This window comes from Tupaia chinensis, unplaced genomic scaffold (genome assembly GCF_000334495.1).
Source record: "Tupaia chinensis unplaced genomic scaffold, TupChi_1.0 Scaffold143796_1, whole genome shotgun sequence".
Taxonomy (NCBI): Eukaryota; Metazoa; Chordata; class Mammalia; order Scandentia; family Tupaiidae; genus Tupaia; species Tupaia belangeri.
The window spans coordinates 7,193,273-7,213,104 of NW_006203646.1; the positions used below are offsets into that span (position 1 = coordinate 7,193,273).

Genomic DNA, 19,832 nt, shown 5'->3' on the forward strand with positions numbered 1-19,832 from the left:
GTCCATTGGGCACCTCCCCGGACAGGCTGGCCAGTGGGTGGTGTAGGGGGTTGGCTGATCATGGTTGCGGGCCTGCTGGAAGACTGGGAGGGGCATCGCTTCCTGCCCTCACCTCCGCCACCTCCTGCTACTGCTGGGTGTCGTTTGTGGTTGCCCTCTTCACCCATGGGGGGCTGCGAAGAGAACGGAGTCACAGGTGAGAAAGGGGCACTATCCCCACACCCTCTTCCTTGCCAGTGCTGTTTACAGACCTCCTTTTACCTCCAAACGTAGAGAGTAGGTTTAATGTCACAACAGAACTACTGGGTATGGGTTATTTGGCATTTCGACACCAAAGCCCATGTGCTGTTTCATGCACTTTCTCTTAGGGGGTCCACACTACCCTTTGATATGGATGTGATCCACGCCATGATTCTGTTTTACAAAGGCAAGACAACTGAAGCGCAGAAAACAATCTGCCAAGGGTCCCATAACTGGTAACTGGTGAAGACAAACTCTAAACCCACCTACTCCCAGAGGCCAGAGTTTTCCCCATACGAGTCTGCACCACTCCAGAGAAGGGCTCCTGCTCAGGAGAGAACGTGTGAAATGCAGCAGGCACAATGCCGAGATAGCTCAGCTCAGAGACCCGGATGCTCATGGCCCCCTCAAGGGGGGAGCTCAGCTCGACCCCGTCAAGGCCCTAAAGGGGACACTGACCTAGGAAACAGACCAAGATCCAGCCTGGCTTGACTATTAGCATGAGTCTGTAAATCAAGAACATGGCGTTCCCTTTCCAAGAACCACAGTCAAACCCTTCTCGTTCCCCCAACAGGTCTGCACGTCACAAGCATGCAGGCGCTCAGGGCTGGAAGAGAGCACTCATCTTCACGCTGGGAGACCCAAGCGTCCTGCCACTGCTTCACTGGGGGAGCCACAGCCTGTCTGCACATGGGGCCAAGCAAGGTCAATGCGAAATACCTAGCATGGTGCCTGCCTCAGAGTGCACCAGCAATAAACGGAAGCTTTTAATATAGTAACTGTGCCACTTACTTTTATTTGCCTTTTTGCTGAATGGTTTGAAGGAGTAAGATGCCTAGCACAGATCTCTACGGCATTAAACTCAGAAAAAAAAAAAATCTTTCACTCATCTCTGAAATCCCTGAAGCACCTATCAGAGACATCCAATCAGCATCTGCTGCATCAATTAAACAATCGACTCCACCCACCAACTCCTCTGACACACCCTAACCAGCAGCACTAACCCAAACTCACCACTGGATGTCACTGTTGAGACAGTGCTCCAAGATGACAGAAGTGGCCATCAATTTATAAACTGCTGGGGTTGGCAATGGCCTTTTCCAGAAAGAGCTAATACATTTATTTTGGGTACCCTCCTATTCAACTAGCAGTGGTTAATGGATATGAGACAGGAGGCATTATGATGCTTTAGTGATGTCTACCAAGGAGGGGGGCAACCATACCATTCCCTCCAATCATTCTTCACTGTCCACTCCCAAGTCTCACACCCCATCATACAGATGGAGAAACTAGAGCCCAAATCAGGGATGTGGAGATGGGGATGGTCCTCTGGGCTAGTGGCACACCTGCCATCAGAACCCAGGTACACTGATTCCTGGGTCTAGTCAGGGAGGGTTAGAAAAAAGACTTCACTCATGGGGCCAACAGGTGAAGTGGTAGTTAAGGGCACTGGGCTCCCACATGGCTGACAGCGGTTTGAGTCCTGGACCGGGCAGCTCTCTCTCTCTCACTCTGTCCCTCTCTATACTTACTCTCTCTCACTCTATTGTTTTAAAAAAAATAAAAATAGGGACCAGCAGTTAGCATAATGGCTATGTGGCTGGACTCCCATGAAGTTGACTGTGGTTCGAGTCCTGGACCCAGTGGCTTAAACTCACGCTGGGAGCGTGTGCGTGCGTGCCCATCCCCCCTGGGGGGTGATTTCTCGCTTTCTGTCTCTCTGTCTCTCTCTCTCTGTCTGGCGAGCGCACGAGCCCTATAGCAAAATCCTCTCCAAAAAAAGAAAAAATAAATAATAAAAAATAAACGATTTCACTTACATCCACTCGGAAGTCTTCGAGACGTCGGAATTTGCCGAGGTATTCTTGCAGTTTGGGGTCAATGTCCAAATTTTTGGCTTTGGAATATTTCAAGAAGGCCCAGAACTTCTCTAGCCCATAGAGCTGGCCTGGAGGGGAAGAGAAGAGAGAGAGAGTAGCTCAACTGCTGAGACGATGAGGGTGAAGATCAAGAGGTTCAAAGCACAGGGTGATAACAAAGCTCCAGATGGAACTGGAGAGACACGATGGCGGCCCAGACGACAGGGATCCGGGAGAGCCGGCACTAGCTCTAGCTCTTACCAGCTTCGTAGTCCTTCACGGTTTCCTCCTGAAAATCTTTAAATATGTCCAGCCGGAACTTCTTTTCCAGGCCGTAACTGTAGTATCGAAAAAGGCACTCCAAACCATATCTGTAGGAGAACACGAGTCAGTGAAGTCTTCTGTGAGTGGTGAAACGAGCCTGCACCACACAGGAACTGCGAACGGTTCACGCCACGTTACTCCTACACTGAGAACAGGTGGGCACACGGCTTTCCGAAGGCTCTGTCAACGCCAGCCTACATGGGCTCAGCATTCAAGTTTGCCCGAGGTCTGCAAACCCTGCAGACACCCACTTCCTTACTCCTGCTCTTTTGCATGTCTATGGCTGCTTTCTACTCCAAGAGTAAGTTTAGCAGATCATGGGAGAGCCCGTACAGCCCACAAAGCCGAAAACGCTCACCGTGCGTCCCTTCACGGTGTTTGCCAATCCCTCGTAGGAGCTCCCTGCAAAGCTATTTGACCATACCAATTAGTAGTCTGTTCATTTATCTGACTCAGAAATTTTATTTCTAGAAAAAGATCCTAAGAAATGGCCAAAAATGCAGATTGAGATTTTACAGATGTAAAAAACTGTTCATAGCAGCATTGAAAAAAAAGGCGGCTAGGAAATCTTAGGAATTCTAAGAATAGAAGCAATTAGGTTAAGTCTATACAAAAGAATAGTAGGAACTACTGAATTTTATAGTGTAAATACACACTTAAGGATACTGAAAGATGTTTACAACGTACTATGTTATGGGAGAGATGTTTCAGAGTGCTACGTATAGAAGGACACTGTATACAACTATGTAAATTTTATGTCTACGCACCCACGCAATGTCAAGGGCACATACTTAATACTGCTCAGGGCCAGCAGGCAGTGCAGGGCTAAGGTGCTGGACTCCCACACGGCTGACCACAGTGCAAGTCCTGGGCCCCTCAGCTTGAAACTCACACTGGGCACGTGTGTATGCATACCCAAAATCCTGACAGGATAATGGAAAAGGGATTGTGGCATGGCCATCCCCCCCCAGGGGATGATTTCCCACTTTTTATCTCTAGTGAGCGCACATGCCATATAGCAAAAAATCTCTATCAATCAAATCAGTACTGATAGACTAGGAAGCCTGATGATAAATACTTCAATTCCTGTCATCGCTGAACTGAAGAACACTTTGTCTAGCTTTAAACATTTCTGTACTTTTCAAGCACATTTAATTTAAAAAATCATGGGAGAGGGAAGGGCTCTTAAAAAAGTTTTTGCGGGACCAGAAGGTGAAGTGGTGGTTAAATTGCCGGACATTCCCACATGGCTGACCACAGTTCAAATCCCGGACCTGATGGCTTGCTTTCTCACTTTCTCTCTCTCTCTCTGTCTCCCTCTGGTCAAATTTAAATAAAATGAATAAATAAATAAAATAAAATAAATAATTATTTTTAAAAAAGTGTTTTTTTGTTTTTTTTTTTGCATGGGGGCCAGATGGTGTGCATCAGTAAAATACAACTTTGAGAAACCAGCAGATGGAGTAATAGTTACGCTGCTAGACTCCCATGTAGTCAACCATGGTTTGAGTCCTGAACCCGGTGGCTTAAACTTCATGCCAGGCACATGTGCGTGCTAGCCCCAAATTCTGAAAGGAGAATGGAAAAGGGACTGCAGCGTGGTCAACCACTCCAGGGGTGATTTCGTGCTTTCTGTCTCTATCTGGTGAGTATGCACATCCTAAAGCAAATAGCTCTCTAAAATAAAAAACAAACAAGCAGGGGCCAGCAGATGGCATGGTGGTTAAGGGCGTTGGACTCCCCACATGGCAGATCATAGTTCAAGTCTTGGACCTGGTGGCTTGCTTTCTCTCTCTCTCTCTCTGCTCCTCTGGTCAAATTTAAATAAAGAAATAAATTTAAATTAAAACAAACAAAAACACTGTGCTCGGCTGTCCCAGATGGGAAGGTTCTGGATTCACATCTGGAGACCTCCCCGAGTACACAGGCCACGGGGATCCTACTGGGAGTCCTGCCTCTCTCACACATGAAAGGAACGACTAACTTAAAAAAAAAAAAAAAAAAAGGATTTACAGGTCCACCTGGTGGCACGGTGGTTAAGATGGCTGGATCCCACATAGCTGATTATGTGTTTGAAGTCCTGGACCCGGTGGCTTGGAAAACATATCAGGCACATGCCCACAATACCAAGAGAATGGAAAAGGGACTGCAGCATAGACACTCCCTCTGGCGGTGCTCTCTCTTTTTTCTGGTAAGTGCACGTGCTATAGAGTACATGCACTTGATGGGGTGATAGAGAAAGAGAGACAGACAAAAATCACCACCACCACCCCCTGCCGCCGCCCGGAGCAATGACCATGCTGTAATCCCTTCCCCCCTTGGGATTTAGGGCACGCATGCACATGTACCCAGCATGAGCTTCAAGCTGCTAGATCTGGGACTCAAACGTCGGCCATGTGGGAGTCCAGGGCCTTAACCACTATACCACCTGTTGACCCCCAAAAGTTTTCTTTTTTAAAGCATAATATTGGGGATCAGCAGTTGGCATAATGGCTATGTCGCTGGACTCCCATGTAGTTGACTGCAGTTTGAGTCCTGGAACCGGTGGCTTTAACTCAAGCCAGACGCGTGTGCATGTGTGCCCAAGATCCCGAGAAGAGACTAGAGGAGAAGGGACTACGGTGTGGCCATACCCTCTGGGAGGTGATTTCTCACTTTCTGTCTGTCTGTGTCTGGTAAGCGCACGTGCCCTATAGCAACTGCCCCCCCCCCCAAAAAAACCCCCACAACAAAGAAAAAGCATTTATGTACAAAATACAGCATTAAGTTAAAAAAAACAAAAACAGGCTGGTGTGGTGCAAAAGCATGTATGACATAAATAAGCCACCTTGTGCATACAGAGAAGGGGTAAGTGGCTGCACGGAGGTCACGCAGACATGCACTAGCTTACACAGGAAAAGAAAGCACTTCCATAAAGGCCTCACAGGAGTAACCATGCTGTCTGCTTGTGGGCAAAGAAACTAGATGACCAGGGGACAGGGATAGGAGACTTCATCAATTTTACTTTAATGAATTAATTTTTTTTAGTTTTGCTATAGGGTGCATGTGCTCGCTAGGGAGAGTAGAGAAAGGGGAAGGAAGAGTAGTCAAAGGGGGGGGGGGAGGTGAAAAAGTACCCCCCAGCAGGCAGAACGGTCATGCCACAATCCCTTCTTCTCCTTTCTTCTCTAGGGAATTTGGGCATGCATACACATGTGCCTGGTGTTATATTTAAGGTGCTGAATATGATATTCGAACCATAGGGTCGACCACGTGGGATCCCACTGCCCTAACCACCATGCTACCAGGTGGCCCAGGAAAAGACTTTTTCCATATAAACTTAGAAACCCTTTGAAATTTGAACCACATTAATAAATTACTTTTTTTTTTAAAAGAGAGATTTTTGTTTTAAGAGTGTGTGTGCTCGCTGGAGAGACAGAGAAATAGAGAGGTAGAAAACACCAGAGAAACACCAATTACAGAGAAATCAACCCCTGCAGGGGATGGCCATACTGCAATCTCTTCTCCATTCTTCTCTTGGGATTTGGGCACGCACACATACATGCCTGGCATTGAGTTTTAAGCCACCGAGTACAGGACTTGAACTGCAATTGACTACATGGGAGTCCAATAATATAACCATTACCCCAACCTGCTGGTCCCTGTAAAATATTTTAAGTTTTATTTTATTTAACTTTATTTATTTTGTTTATTTATTTTAACTTGACCAGAGAGGGAAAAATGTTCCTTTGCCTTTGTAGTGTGAATGTGTGTGTTGGGACAGAGGAGGTGGCAGAAGAGTGTCTTTGTCCTTTAATGTCCAAATTGTTGAGTCTCCTTAACAGCCCTCTGTAATTTTTTTTTTTTTTTTTTTGCTATAGAGTGCGTGCACTCGCCAGAGAGATAGAAAGTGAGAAATCACCCCCCAGGGGGGATGGCCACACAGCAATCTCTTCTCCTCCATTCTCCTCTTAGGATCCTGGGCACACACGCACACGCACCCGCACCCAGTGTGAGTTTAAGCCACCGGGTCCAGGACTCGAATCGCAGTTGACTACATGGAAGTCCAGCGACATAGCCATTACGCTAACTGCTGGTCCCACCTGTAAATAATTTTATAGTAAGAATTTATGGATTATATATACACATGCAAAGAAATTCCAACTACCATTCTACAAGTAGACTTTCCAGGGACACCTCTACTGTTCCCAGAGCACCACTGAAAATCTGCTACCCCAATCCACCTCACCTGTAGCCTTCTTTGGCATCCTCCAGAGCCAGCTGCTTGAATTCCTCATACATCTTTTTGTTGAAATGATCTCGGAGGAAGAAGGACCAGAAGCGGAAGAGAGTGTTCATCTCCTGAGACTGGCCAATACCCAAGCGTTTCCGCTCTGGTGAGGAAGGAAAGGTATGTTTCAAGTCAGGCTGTCCTGACATCAGGACAAAGAACGCGAGGACCTATGAGCTAGGCCTTTCCCCTGTATCGCCAACGTCCCTTGTTCGTCATCAGCCATTCAGCAGTTTAGTACTGAGCACTAAATATTCTATGTGAGGCCCTTCTACTGGACACAGGCCTGACCTCCTCAGAAGGTGGCACCACTAGCCTGGTTCTTCCTCTCAGCCAGCATCACTTTCACGTGTAGTCAGGACAAAAGCAAAGCATGAACAAATGATTTGTAAATTCTAACAAATTATGTGCTGCTCATTAACAATAATCATTTGAAGAGTCCTACAACGTTACAAGATGGTAAAATAAAAACAATACATACATATATAATATACATATATACACACACACACCACCAAAAGCACAAGCAACAAAACAGATAAAAATAGATAAAACAGACATCATTATAACAACTTTAAAAAAGCAAGGAACTTTTAAAATAAAAAATTAGAATATAAAAAAACACTAACAACTTGTACATATCAAGAAAGTGGAAAGATAGCCCACAAAATGGGAAAAAATATTTGCAAATCATGTTATCTGACAACCCAAATCTAGAATATATAAAGAACTCCTTCAGGGTCAGCCCTTGCAATAGAGTGGTTAATACTGTGCATCAGGCGCTGGATCCCACATTGTCAGCCAGTTTAAATTCTCGTCGCAGCAGTCTGAAATAAACACCAGATGTGTGTGCCCAAAATCCCGACAGGTAGGAGGAATAGAGGGGAAAAAAAGATTATAGCATGACCGTGTCCCATTGTAGGATTCTTTCTCTGGAACCTGCACCCTCTATGACACTTTAAAAACTTGGACCTGGTGGCTTGAGAAACATGTTGGGTGCGTGCACCGAATAATCCAAAAGGAGGGAGATAGAGAGAAGAGAGTGCAGCATGGCCATTCCTCATGAAGGAAAGCTTTCTCCTCTCTCCCCTTCTCTCTCTCTGGCAAGGGCATATACCCTGCAGCATGCATGCACGAGCACACACGCACACCTGTAAAAGGTTGTACAGAACAGACCACGAGCTGAATCTGGCCCATGCATCAGTCTGGCAACTCCTGGTTCTACAGTATATATAGGATACCTCTTTTTGTGATAGACAGGGGAACACAATCTTGTCAGAGTTACAAAAACACTTAAATGCCACTTTTTTATGTCAACAAAGGAAGATGAAGGAATAGGAATGTCCTAAGTGCCAAATTCCTTTTGCCTTCTGCATTTCAAAACTACCTGGGCAGAGTCTAACTTCGATCCTTCTTGCTATAATGTCATGTCACTTCTTGTTCTGAGGTCAGAGAACAGGTTACCTGCTTACCCAGCCCTTACACTTTGGGCCTCAGTAATGGCCCTAGAGGCTCAGCCCCTGCCCCCTGCACTTCTTACCGTTAAGGCAGCGCCTACGATACTTGTGGTAGACGTGTTGTGTGAAGCCATTTTCCTTGAGCAGCTCATGGGAAGGATGCTGGAACTTGGGCAATGACTGAGGAGTACAGCCATAGCTGCCAACTGCAGGGGTCCCTTCTGAGGGGCTGGAGCTATTGAAGTCACAAGAGAGTGTGTCATTGGTCACTGAGTTCCTGCCCTGGGTTAGGAGGAAGCCCTTTGGTCCCTCCCATCCATTAAGATTTAGCCTCTCATAAGGCACCGAGTAAGGAGGTCCAGGTACTGAGCTGGGCCCTTAACTTCCTAAGGGAAGTCTTTGCATAACCATCAGAGGCTTCTACAAAGAGATCACTCAGGCTCACAGAGACAGAGAGACTGTCCAGAATCACAGAGCTCATGCATGGCAAAAATCTGTCCAACGCCAAAACCTGACCTTTTAATCATTTATTTATGTAACTTTTACAATTAACTTTCCTCAATGAGCCAACCTGGACCAATCCATCTATGTTTTTCTCAATATCAGCTTATTTTCAGTCTTTTACCTCTGAAGAGAGTTTAGTACACAGGCCAGTGGCTTCCAAGTGAAGCCACTGTTTGCTAGGAACAGGAAACACACACTGGGGCCATTTTAATGAAAACAAATAAAAAGGAATGTGGGCACTACCCTCAGAAGTTGAATCAGATCTAGGGTGGGGTCAAGGAATCAATATTTTTAGAACTCTTTTTTCTAACTGATAGGGGGAGGTGAGAGAAATATGTTTCAAGAAATTGTAAGACCCTCTGCCCCAGCCTTCCAGTTAGTTAGGACCGTCTGGCTTATTAACGCTGGTCCAGAACTAGAACCAGGGCCTGCTATGTGGCCTCAGCCACTGCACAGAGGCGCTCTCCCCATGCCACTGTCGCCATGCTCCCACCCCAGGCAGACAGCAGATATTTGGGTTTGGAAATCAATTCAGAGATTCTCTCTCTGCATGTCCTCAAATTTGGTCTCAGTTCCTATGACATCACTTCTTAAAGACTTATCCTTGGGGCCAGCAGGTGGCGTGGTAGTTACCGGCACCTCATGGCCAACCATGATTCGAGTCCTGGACTTGGGGGCTTGCTTTCTCACTTTCCCTTCCTCTCTCTCTCTCTTACTCTGTGTCCCTTTCTGGTCAAATTAAGCAATAAATGAATTAAATAAATAAATGAGGTTAAATAATTCTTTTAAAAAAAATAAAGACTTTTCCTTCCCAGGCCCAAATTAAACATTTCATACTACTGGATTTTCAGACTGAGATGAGAATGAGGGGCCCTTCCAATTTTCAGACCAATCTTCTTGTCCCACTTCTTCCCCAGCTCTCTCATCCACATCTCAGAAGTAGTCAGCCAGATCTCTCCTTCCGGAGTCCTCTGTACCTGATGGAAGCAGTCCGGGGCCTGTGCTCGCGGGAATCCATCACCCAGCCCACGTGGCTCTCCAAGGGCGGGTTTGAGCTGTGTCTTGTCTTTCTTTTTCGAGGCATCTACAAAGGTCAGTCCAGAATCTGTTATCATTTGTCCTCCTACTCCAAGAAGTACCAAGCACTTGTAGAGCTAAGCTGCCGTCATGTGTGCATGGTGCTTCGCATGCTGACAGTCCGCGCTCCTGCCTAGTCTCCTGCACAATGCTCACAGCTGTGAGCCAAGAACTGGTATGCCAGATTTCATAGGCGAAGCAACTGAGCCTTGGGAGTAAAGTGATTTGCTCAAGGATTCAAACCTAGCCTGTCCTCCCAAGGCCTTTCATGGCTACAAGGATTACCACTCCTGGTCTATTTTGCAGATGTGGCCATTCAATCTGGGTTAGCCCACAGTCTAAGAACACAGAGCAGGCAGGGGATCGGCCCATTCTTGGTTCAGGGCAAGGGAGGGAGGCAAAGCACTGAACACAACCAACTGGGCCCAGCAAGAGCACTATACCTTGGCATCTAGTGTCCGTCCTTCCTTCACCACTGGGTAAAACCGTGGCGTCTGGCTTGAGTCTTTGAGCTGTGGTGTCCGGGGAGTGCGGGGGGTCCTGGCGTTGCGGTAGTTTGGCGACTCTGGGACAGTGGTTGGTAGAGAGCGGGCAATGGTGGAGGGCTCAGGAGCACCAAACAACTTGTTGGCCAGAGCGTCAGTAGGAACTATAGAGGAAGAGAGAAGGTCAGTGGGCGGAAGACTCCCGGCCTGAGACTCCAGACCCTTTCACTCATGCCTGGGTCTCAGGTGTCTGCTCCTCACCTTGCTGGAAGCGGGGTGGCCCAGGAGGAACCTCCTGGTTGGGATCCACAGGAGGCTCAGGAGTCAGTGTGTCAAACTGCTCCCGGCTGATCATGTTGACTTTTTTGAAGTTCTCAACTTCTTGCTGCAGAGGATATGAGATGGGTGGGGAAAGGCATTAGTAAGCAGGCTGCTCTAGCCTGTTTAGGAATCAAGACTGGCAGGAAGTTGGCCAGGGCAGTTCCCATGTCCACATACGTGGAATTCTAGTCCCCAGGCTCTCTGCCCCATCACCATTTCTCATGCCCGGTCACCTGACGTGAGTGTGCTAACCCGAAGACGAGGGCACTTGCGCCCCCTCCCCTTGAGTGAGACCCAAATCAGGAGGACAGCAGCTCCCTAGGAACTTACTGCAGAGGCTGCCCAGGATGCTCTGGTGCCTCCCCAGGTTCCTTCCTGCCACTGTTTTGTCATGCAGGGCCACTCTCCTCACCTCCACCAAACACAGTACTGCTCCTGACACTGGCTCACAAAGGCCCGCCCACCAAACACGCCCACTGTGTAAAAGCCTAAGGCGGAGATGTTCCGACTATTCTCAGACAGCAGCAACCTCTTAAAAGACCTATCCTCCATTTTCCATACTCAAAGCAAGCTCCTTAAAAGGCTTTAAAACTCTTTTATATGCCTAAACATGTAAGAATAGAAATCACGCTCTAAGCCTTATTCCATTTCTCATCAAAGTGCTGGGAGGACCGTCACACTGTTAAACACGATGCCCAGGCAGGACAGCAGCCACACTCCAGCCACACGCCGTTTACGTCTGTACGTCCATCTCCCCTCCCTCTTACTGCCCCAACAAGGTGTCAATCACCACCCTCTCCTCACACGAGGGTTCTGGGGCCTGGATCGGAGGGATCGGCTCCAGGCACACGGCTCAGCAGCCTTCCTCTTCCCCATACTGCAGACACTGCAGGCCCCCGCTCGCTGCTGCCCGAGGCTCACCTTGATCTGGGAATACTCGGGTTCGAACTTCTCAGTCCACAGGTCCTGCTCGTAGTAGAAGAGGCCATCGTTGATGACCTTGGCCAGCTCGGCGCTCATCTTGGCACGTGAAGTGTGGTTGCCTGTGCGGTCGCCCCCTGGGTGCCGGCGCATGTAGGGTGGTGTCTGAGTGACGATGAGGATCTTGTTGACATCCCGATCATCAATCTCATAGTCAGAGTCCTCATCAGACCAGGCGGTGAAGGTGTTCTTCCGTCCGTCCATCTGCTCCATCTCCTCATCAAACAGGAAATCCAGCTCCTCTTGCTCATCCTGATCCTTGGACACAAGCTGCTGGGAGGGCAGCTGCTGAGGCAGGGAGGCCGGGTGGGCGAACCTGGACTCTTCTGACTTCTAAAACAAAGACAGATCCAGGGGAGAAGCAATCACCAGGGGGGCCACAGACTAGGACCTCTAGCATGAGACTGTCACAGCAGGTCGCAGGTGCCCTCCTTAGAGTCAGCACACTGGACAAAGATGGCCCCACAGGCGTCTAGCTTCCTCTACTTACATCTTGCGTCACAGTCACCTGCAATTAGATGACAAGTTCCCTACAGGCAGAAACTGTGCTCTCATTTATCTTCATACCCCAAGCTAGCCAGAGACTGTGCACACAGCAGAAGATCAACAGGCTGATTCACCCACTTACCCAACTACTCAAAATCTCCCACTGCACTGCGAGCTCTGAGGAGCAAGGACGTCGGTTACCTTGCTTCCTGTTGTGCACCTAGTTCCTAGACTGGGACCTGGCCAGGCAGATGTTCGACTCTGATGAGTGAGCAAGGGCCACTAGAACCAGGCTCCACATGAGAAAGCGAGTAGGACAAGCCCATGGACTCAGGGAGCACACAGTTTAATAGGAGAAAAAGCCAAGTGCAATGAGGTACGTTAAAGACCACGAATTAATTCCTGGGAGCACATGGGGAGCGAGGGTGGACAGGGGTGGTTTCATGGAAGAAGCAACACTAAAAGATGAACACAAGCCAGATGAAGGCAGGGACAGAGTGTGCTGGGCAGAAAGAACAGCAAGTCTCAAGGCAAGAGAAAACTGTGTCTTCACCCAGGATAAATATTCCAGAGCTATAAACTAAATTTATCTGAGACTTTGGGGGAGAGGCATTTGTCTACCCCACAGTACACACCCGGAAGTCAATTCCCTTTCTCTGCTGCAGTTTCCCACGTCAACTTCCAACAATCTTGTTAAGGTCTCAAGGGAGTAAGGGTTTTATCTCCACAACGGGGGGCTAATTCTGGCTCCCACTTTTCCAAAGCTTTCAGTTTATAGACCCAGACCTTGTGAGGAAGGCTGTCTACTTACTGCCTTCTGCCTCATGACTCTGGTCTGACCACCAATACTTTTTGAAGAGCTACAGCCAGAACAGTGAAGAATTCTGGGTACGAAAAGGCAGGGAAGAGGACGGAGATGAGAGAGTAGATCACAGTAGCAAAATAGTTAAGGGAGCACAGAATTCCATAGACCCTGAGTCCAAGGTGGCCACTCCCACATGGCGGACTGTGTGGCTCAAGTCCAGGACTCAGTAGCTTTAAAACACACCAGGCGCATTTGCATGTGTGCCTTATATCTCAAGAAAATGGAGGAGAGGTCATTGTGGCATAGCTATACCCTCTTGGGGGGGGGGCTTTCTCTCTGTCTCTGGTGAGCACAAATGCCCTATAGCAAATTAAAAAAAAAAGCTTCTGTAATAGTGAACAGTGTCTGTTTTTTCTTGCAATAGGTACATGCTCTTGCTGGAGACAAGAGGGGGGAAGCAGGTGGGGGGGGGAGAGAAAGAGAGGGAGGGAGGGAGAGAGAGGGAGAGAGAAAAAAGCATCCCCCGGAGGGGATGACCGTGCCACAATCCCCTCTCTTCCACTCCTCTGACCCTGGAGCCTGTGCAGTACCCCCTGGTGTGTCCCTCAAGCCATGGGGCCAGGACTCAAGTTGTGTAGTCAGCCATGTGGGATCTAGCCACTCCAACCACCACACCACTTGCCTGTCTCCCCCCTTTTAAACACACACACACTCTTACTTTATGCTTCTGTCACCCAGCCATCAGTGCAGGAAAGCTGTCATCCAGCCTAGACCTTAACTCCATATCTGGGTCCCCATGTGTCTGCTCCCACCTCCTTCCTTTGGAGGGCCTGATCAGTATATATTAGGACATTGAAGACAAACTCAGTGGGACCCTGAAAATGCAGTCCCAGAGAGCAAGCAGAAGAAAAAGAACAGCCCAAAGTCAAGAAACCTAGGGTACAACTGCCCAGTCTCCTCCTGTGAAAAACACGACTCAGGAACCAAGTAGTACGTCCAAGGAGCAGTCCGCTTGGGAAACGGGACGACCTCCTATAGTCAGTCCTGGTGACCTCAAGTTCACGACCCCAAATCACCCAGCCTTCTTGTTGGCCCCTCTGATGCAGAACCCTGGACCCATGTGATTTCCTCCCCAAAGCAAGGGAAAGGCCCCACCTACCTTGGGCCGTGCTGGGGAGGGCCGCGGCCTCTTCTTCACTTCAATCCAGTTCTCGGAATCCAGATCAGGCAGGCTGGCAGACAGGCCCTTGGGCAGGGTCTTTAGGTTGCTGACCTCCTCTGTTTTGGTTGGCACTGGGGTGACTGCACGAGGGGAGCCAGGCGCTGACTCTGAAAGGTAGAAAGATAGGGTTCTTATCCCCCCAGTCTTCCTCCTGCTGCCAGCCTTGAGGAGGACTGTTAGCCAGAGAACAAGGGCAACAGGGAGGCACCCACGAGCCAGCAGGGCACGTACCTGTCTCCTTCTGGTAGTGCTGGCGGGGGACAAACTCAGGGCAGTTGAGAAGCTGGGAAAAATCAGTCTGAGAATAATCCACTATCGGCGGACCAGGAAGAGGCCACTTTTCAGGCTCCTCCCTCCTACGGACTTTCTCATCAACGATCTCCACCACTTTGCTATCCTTCAGGGCCTGGAGGGGAGAAGGTGGGAGAACCAATTAACAGGAAGCCTAGGACAGATTGAGGTCCTGGAAGATGGGGGCCAGTAGCCTAAAAAAATCGGCACCATCTCCCATGATGAGCAGACAGATGAGCAGTACACACTTGTAGGAGGGTAGCCATCAGGAAAAATGTGCCTACTCTTCCACCCTGAAAGTCTATTTCTAATAATCAGCCTTAGAGAACACTTGTACTAACAGAAGACAGTATTTTTAAAAAATAATTATTTAGTTTTATTTATTCATTCATTTATTTTAGTTTGACCAGAGAGAGACAGGGGTGGGTGGGGTGGGGTGGGGGAGGAGGGAGAAGAAGTGACAAAGGCAGCCACCAGGTGAGGACCAAAAGGTGGTGTAATGGTTACACCACTGGACTCCCAAATAGTCGGCCATGGTTTGAGTCCTGAACCTGGTGGCCTGAAACTCACGCCAGGCATGTGTGTGGGCATGGGAAATGGGAATCAGCCAGAGAACGGACTCTGGCGTGGCCACCTCCCCCCGGGGGGTGATTTCTCACTTTCTGTCTGTGTCTCTCCAGCAAATGCTCATGTCCTATACCAAAAAGGAAAAAAAAAAAGAAAGAAAAAGAAAAAGAATGTCATGTGCCGAGATAGAAAGATCCGCAAAATATATTAAACAACTCCAAAAGAGCAGGTACAAGTCAGTGTGTATGACGTTCCTTTCATGTTCAAATTTTTAATTAAAAATACACACTTTTTTTTTTTGGATTTGCAGGTGAACTACTATGAGTGTTTATCTCCTCCAAAAAACGGGTAAAAAGTAGAGGGAAAGAATGTTTTTATTTCAATGTTGCTCTGCTCTGTTGATGAGGCTGGGCAAAGAGCCACTTCCATACACTACTGGTGAGAACGCAAACGGCATGACCGCTTGAAAGGGAATCCGACAGTACTGAGTCTGAGTATGTCTATACTAGTCCTTTAATGCAGCCACAAATGTGTATCAAAGACAGTGCCAAAAATAAGAAGAGAATATACAAGGCTATTCATTATGACAGGACTGCAGTTTTGTATTAGTAAGAGTGGAAAAAAACAAAATGCCCATCTCTATAGAGCCTCGGAAAATAACATAGAACATCCAATCAGTGGTGTACATTGCAACTGTCAGTACGCATGAGGAATCTTTTTGTTACATACTATCCATACTTTCCAGTTAGCTCCCAGATACTTTAGTGAGAGCAATAAAAGAACCAAATAAATACATGTTGTATGTTACCATTTACCTAACCGGAGAGACAGAAATACATAAAGAGGCATTAATTAATTAATTAATTAATTAATGGAAGGATGAGTCAAATGTTCCCTACAGGAAAAGAAAAGGGAAAAGGCAGAAGTTAAGAATGTATTGAGGGGCTGGTAAGTGGCATAGTGGTTGGGATGCTGTACTCTCACGTGGCCAACTGTGGTTTGAGTCCCAGACCTGATAGTTTGCTTTCTCACCACTTTCCCTTTCTCTCTGGTCAAATTAAAAACTAATAACAAAACAATTCTTTTTTATTTTCCTTAAAAAGAGGAAAGAATTTATTGAATATACTGTATTTAAGACTTTGGGAGACCAGTAGTTGGCGTAATGGCTACATCACTGGACTCCCATGCAGTCAACCGTGGTTCGAATCCTGGACCTGGCGTGGCATCCCCCCTGGGGAGTGATTTCTTGCATTCTGTCTGTTTCACGCACGCGCCGAGCGCCGAATAGCAAAAACTTCTCCCCGCCCCCCCCCCAAAAAAAAAAACACAAAAAGCCTTTGGAACCACATGTTGTAAATAAATGCTAAACAAATCAGTAAGCTACAGGGAGAAAAACAATCCTCAAAACTTTAGAGCAAATAAAACTAATTAAAGGTAAAGGCATTACTATACAAAGATGATTTCCAATGACTTGAACATACAATCACTTCGTTCTCCAAACTGGGGTAAAATAGTATTCAGAGGTACTGTGAAAATAATGCACATATTCTATAGAATAAAACAAAGGAGGAATCACGTAAATGAGATTAAGAATTAAGATTTTTGGCATGGGAGAAAGGAGTAAGTACAAAGAAAAGATCCTTGGAGCTACTTAAAGATCTTTCTTTAATATCATTATCATGATATTATCAATATCATTTCATGATACTGTTTCATTTTACCAAAAAATCACCCCTTAACTCATACTGGGTAAGCCCAGGTTGATCTGGCCCATCTGGGGAGAAAAAAAAAAGAAACAAAAAACAGGTGCAATAGTGCACACCTAGCAGTTGCTGCTACTCGGGAGACTGGGCCAAGAGAACTGCGACCCTGTCTAAGACCACTTCACCCGGCATACACATTGCCATTAAAAAAGGAAAAACGTGCCCAGTTCCAGATTTGGGGCAGGAAATGTGCAAGACAAAATATGGTCTCACCGGCCGAAGGCGAGACAATTTGATCCAGCGTATTTTAACTGCAATGAACCAAAACAAACAGTGCCTGAACCTGAAAACTTGTAATAATGAATTAAAACAAAAGAATTAAAATCTCATCAGTCACCTCTCAAGGTTATTAGGGATCAACTCGTAATTCTTTTTTAGGAGAGGTTTTTGCTATAGTGCACATGTGCTCGCCAGAAAGGCAGACAGAGAGATAGAGAGAGACAGAAAGTGAGAAATCACCCCCCAGGGGGTTCGGCCACGCTGTAGTCCCTTCTCCATTCTCCTCTCGGGATCTTGGGTATGCACACACACGCACCTGGCGTGAGTTTAAGCCACCGGGTCCAGGACTCAAACCACAGTCGACTACTACATGGGAGTCCAGCGACATAGCCATTACACTAACTGCTGGTACCTCAACTCATAATTCAGAAACACAGTTAACAGGGGATCATGCATTTATTCCCTCTTCCGGTATAAACTACTTCCCTATGACTGATATGAGGACTATCAGCTGATGGCAGTCGGTCGTCATTTATTAGAGTATCACCATGTTGTAATCCCTAATGAAATAATAGGCAGTGATCAACAGGAGCTTCTGTAAGAGAGAATCAGAAAAAACATTGCATGCCACCTGAAAAGACAGGTCATCATCCATAAAGTACTCCTGATAAACTCCAAAACCTGAACCTCATCAGGCTTCCAGATCGCCAGTTGATAAAAAACTCAGAGTACAGATGACGGTTAAAAGACAAGACTCTGCCCTGTGGGAAATTCCGTAGGACGTATAACCCAGTTTATGTAAATAATAAATTGCAAGGAAAAAAAAAGAGGGAGACTAAAACAGTAAGTGGGGTCTATTTGTATCTAGAGTCTTACAATTCAAAAAAATTACTTTGACAGAGGTAAATCTGAAACTGGATATTTGGTGGTTATTACGAAATCAGATGGCATAGTGATCAGTTCCAGTGCTGGACCTGGTGGCTTGATAAATCACGCTGGTTGTGTGCACGCCCGAGACCCCAGGAGAATGGAGAAGAAAGTGACCATCCCTTCTGAGGGATTTCTCACTTCCAAAATCTGTCTTTCTCACTCTTAGGATAATGCCTGTGGCCTAAGGCAAAAACTTTATTTATAAAAAAAAAAAAAAAAAAAAAAAGAGGGAGGGGAGAGAGAAAGAAGCAAGAAAGCGTTAATGGGACCAGCAGCTGGCGTAGTAGTTAAGGCACTGACTCCAACATGGCCAATAGCGGTTTGAGTCCTGGACCTGGCAGCTTGAAACTCATGCCAGGCACGTAAGCATGTGTGCCCAAAATTCTAAGAGGAGACTGGAGAAGGGACTGCAGCGTGGTCAGCCTCCCCAGGGGGTGTGATTTCTCACTTTCTTTCTCTCTATCTCTCCAGCAAGCATGTAAACCCCATAGCAAAAATCTGCCCTTCTCGCCCCCAAAAAGTTACTATTTTTTAGGTGTGATAATGATAATGTGTGTGTTTTTTTAAAAACGAGTCTTTATCTTCTAGAAATACGTACTGAAACATCTGCAGATGAAATTCCTAGAACTAGAAAGAAGATCGAGAACTTCCTTCAACGTATTAGGAAAGTGGAAACAAATGAGGGTGTAAGTGGAATAAGCTGGCCATGAGTCTTACCTGTGGAAGCTAGTGGTGAGTTCACTGTACATTCTGCCTACTTCTGTATATGTCGAACATTTCCCATAATAAAGAGAGGAGGTGGCGGGGATAGTAACAGAGGCAAGCAGATAGTGGCAGACTCCTCCAGAGCATTCTGCTTTGGCCCCAGAATCCGGCTCCTTAGTAAAGACCTCTCGTTCCCCTGGCCCCCAGGCCCAGGGAGGGAGACGTACCGCAAAGATGAGTGAAATGTCAGTGGTGAGGGCCTGCACTCGGTGGAAGGAAGCAATGAGGGTGATAGGAAGAAAGCCATCCGCATCCATCTTTCGGCGCAGGAAGAAGTCTCGCTCTAAGTTGTCCACGCTGAAGTAGTACTCACTGAGTGGAGGGAGAAGTGGTGTCACCACGGGACTGCCCATCACCACTAAGCTTGCCCTCCCCACCTTTTGCTTAGCCTGTCCCATCCCACATTCTGTGAAGGGCTTAAGAGAAATGGTATTATTCCTTTATGGCCACTACCTCAGGTCAAGTCAGTCCCTCTGCCCTTCAGCCCCTTGGCATGCCTGACAAACTCCCTACCCTCTTCAAAATCCAGTACAAATACCGCTGGTCACTTTTTCTTCTGCTTTTGAAATAATTATAACCCTAATGATTTATTTCCTTGGATAGCTTGCTCTCTGGTCTGTGAGACAACATATCAAAGTTGTTAAGAGGAAAGATTTTGCAATCAAACAGAAATAGATTCAACTCAGTGGTCTGTTCCTTACTAGCAAGTAGCTGTCGGGGAGAAACTGAGCTCACAGGAATCGCGCAGATAAAACCTGAGCAATTAGGGCCAGCTGATGTGATACAAGCGGTAGGGGATCACTGCATAGGGCCAGAGCCACAGGGGAGGCCCAAGTTTGAATCCCAGACCAGCCTGGACAGGCTAGGCAGATGGTGTGTGCCTATAATCCTAGCTAACGAGGAGGCAGGGGCAGAGGACTGAAACATAGTGAGACCCTGTCAAAACGCCCTTCTCTCCCTCCCCCTCACACTACCATTAAACACAAACAAACAAAACTGCAGGATTAAACAAGACAACGCCTGTAAGACACTTAACACTGAGCCTGGCCAGCAGTAGGGACTAAATAGTTTTCTAGTTTCTGTCCATACAAATGCAACCGTAGAACGAGGCAGATTCTGGACTTCTCCCCTCCTTTTCTGCTCCTCAGGTCAGGGACTGAGACTTCTGCTAGCACCAAAAAGACCCCTGTCCGGCCCTGCTCTGCCAGCTGCAACCCTCTGGCAACCTTTACCCCTTGTTTTTTTAAAAAAAAAAAAAAAAAAAAA

The 19,832-nt window shown here is 47.1% G+C and overlaps 1 protein-coding gene across 3 annotated transcripts in view; it reads right to left on the reverse strand.

Annotated features, from left to right (window-relative positions):
• Positions 1-19,832, reverse strand: part of LARP1 (La ribonucleoprotein 1, translational regulator) — a gene marked incomplete at its 5' end in the record, with an annotated part of 70,211 nt that overhangs the window by 5,668 nt on the left and 44,711 nt on the right. For all 3 annotated transcript variants that reach the window (XM_027766946.1, XM_027766947.1, XM_014582779.2), the window contains 11 exon segments: positions 2,061-2,188; positions 2,361-2,470; positions 6,652-6,796; positions 8,234-8,385; positions 9,632-9,738; positions 10,175-10,380; positions 10,478-10,601; positions 11,459-11,851; positions 13,969-14,138; positions 14,263-14,437; positions 18,734-18,878. In XM_027766946.1, the coding sequence (XP_027622747.1) occupies positions 2,061-2,188; positions 2,361-2,470; positions 6,652-6,796; positions 8,234-8,385; positions 9,632-9,738; positions 10,175-10,380; positions 10,478-10,601; positions 11,459-11,851; positions 13,969-14,138; positions 14,263-14,437; positions 18,734-18,878 (1,855 nt within the window).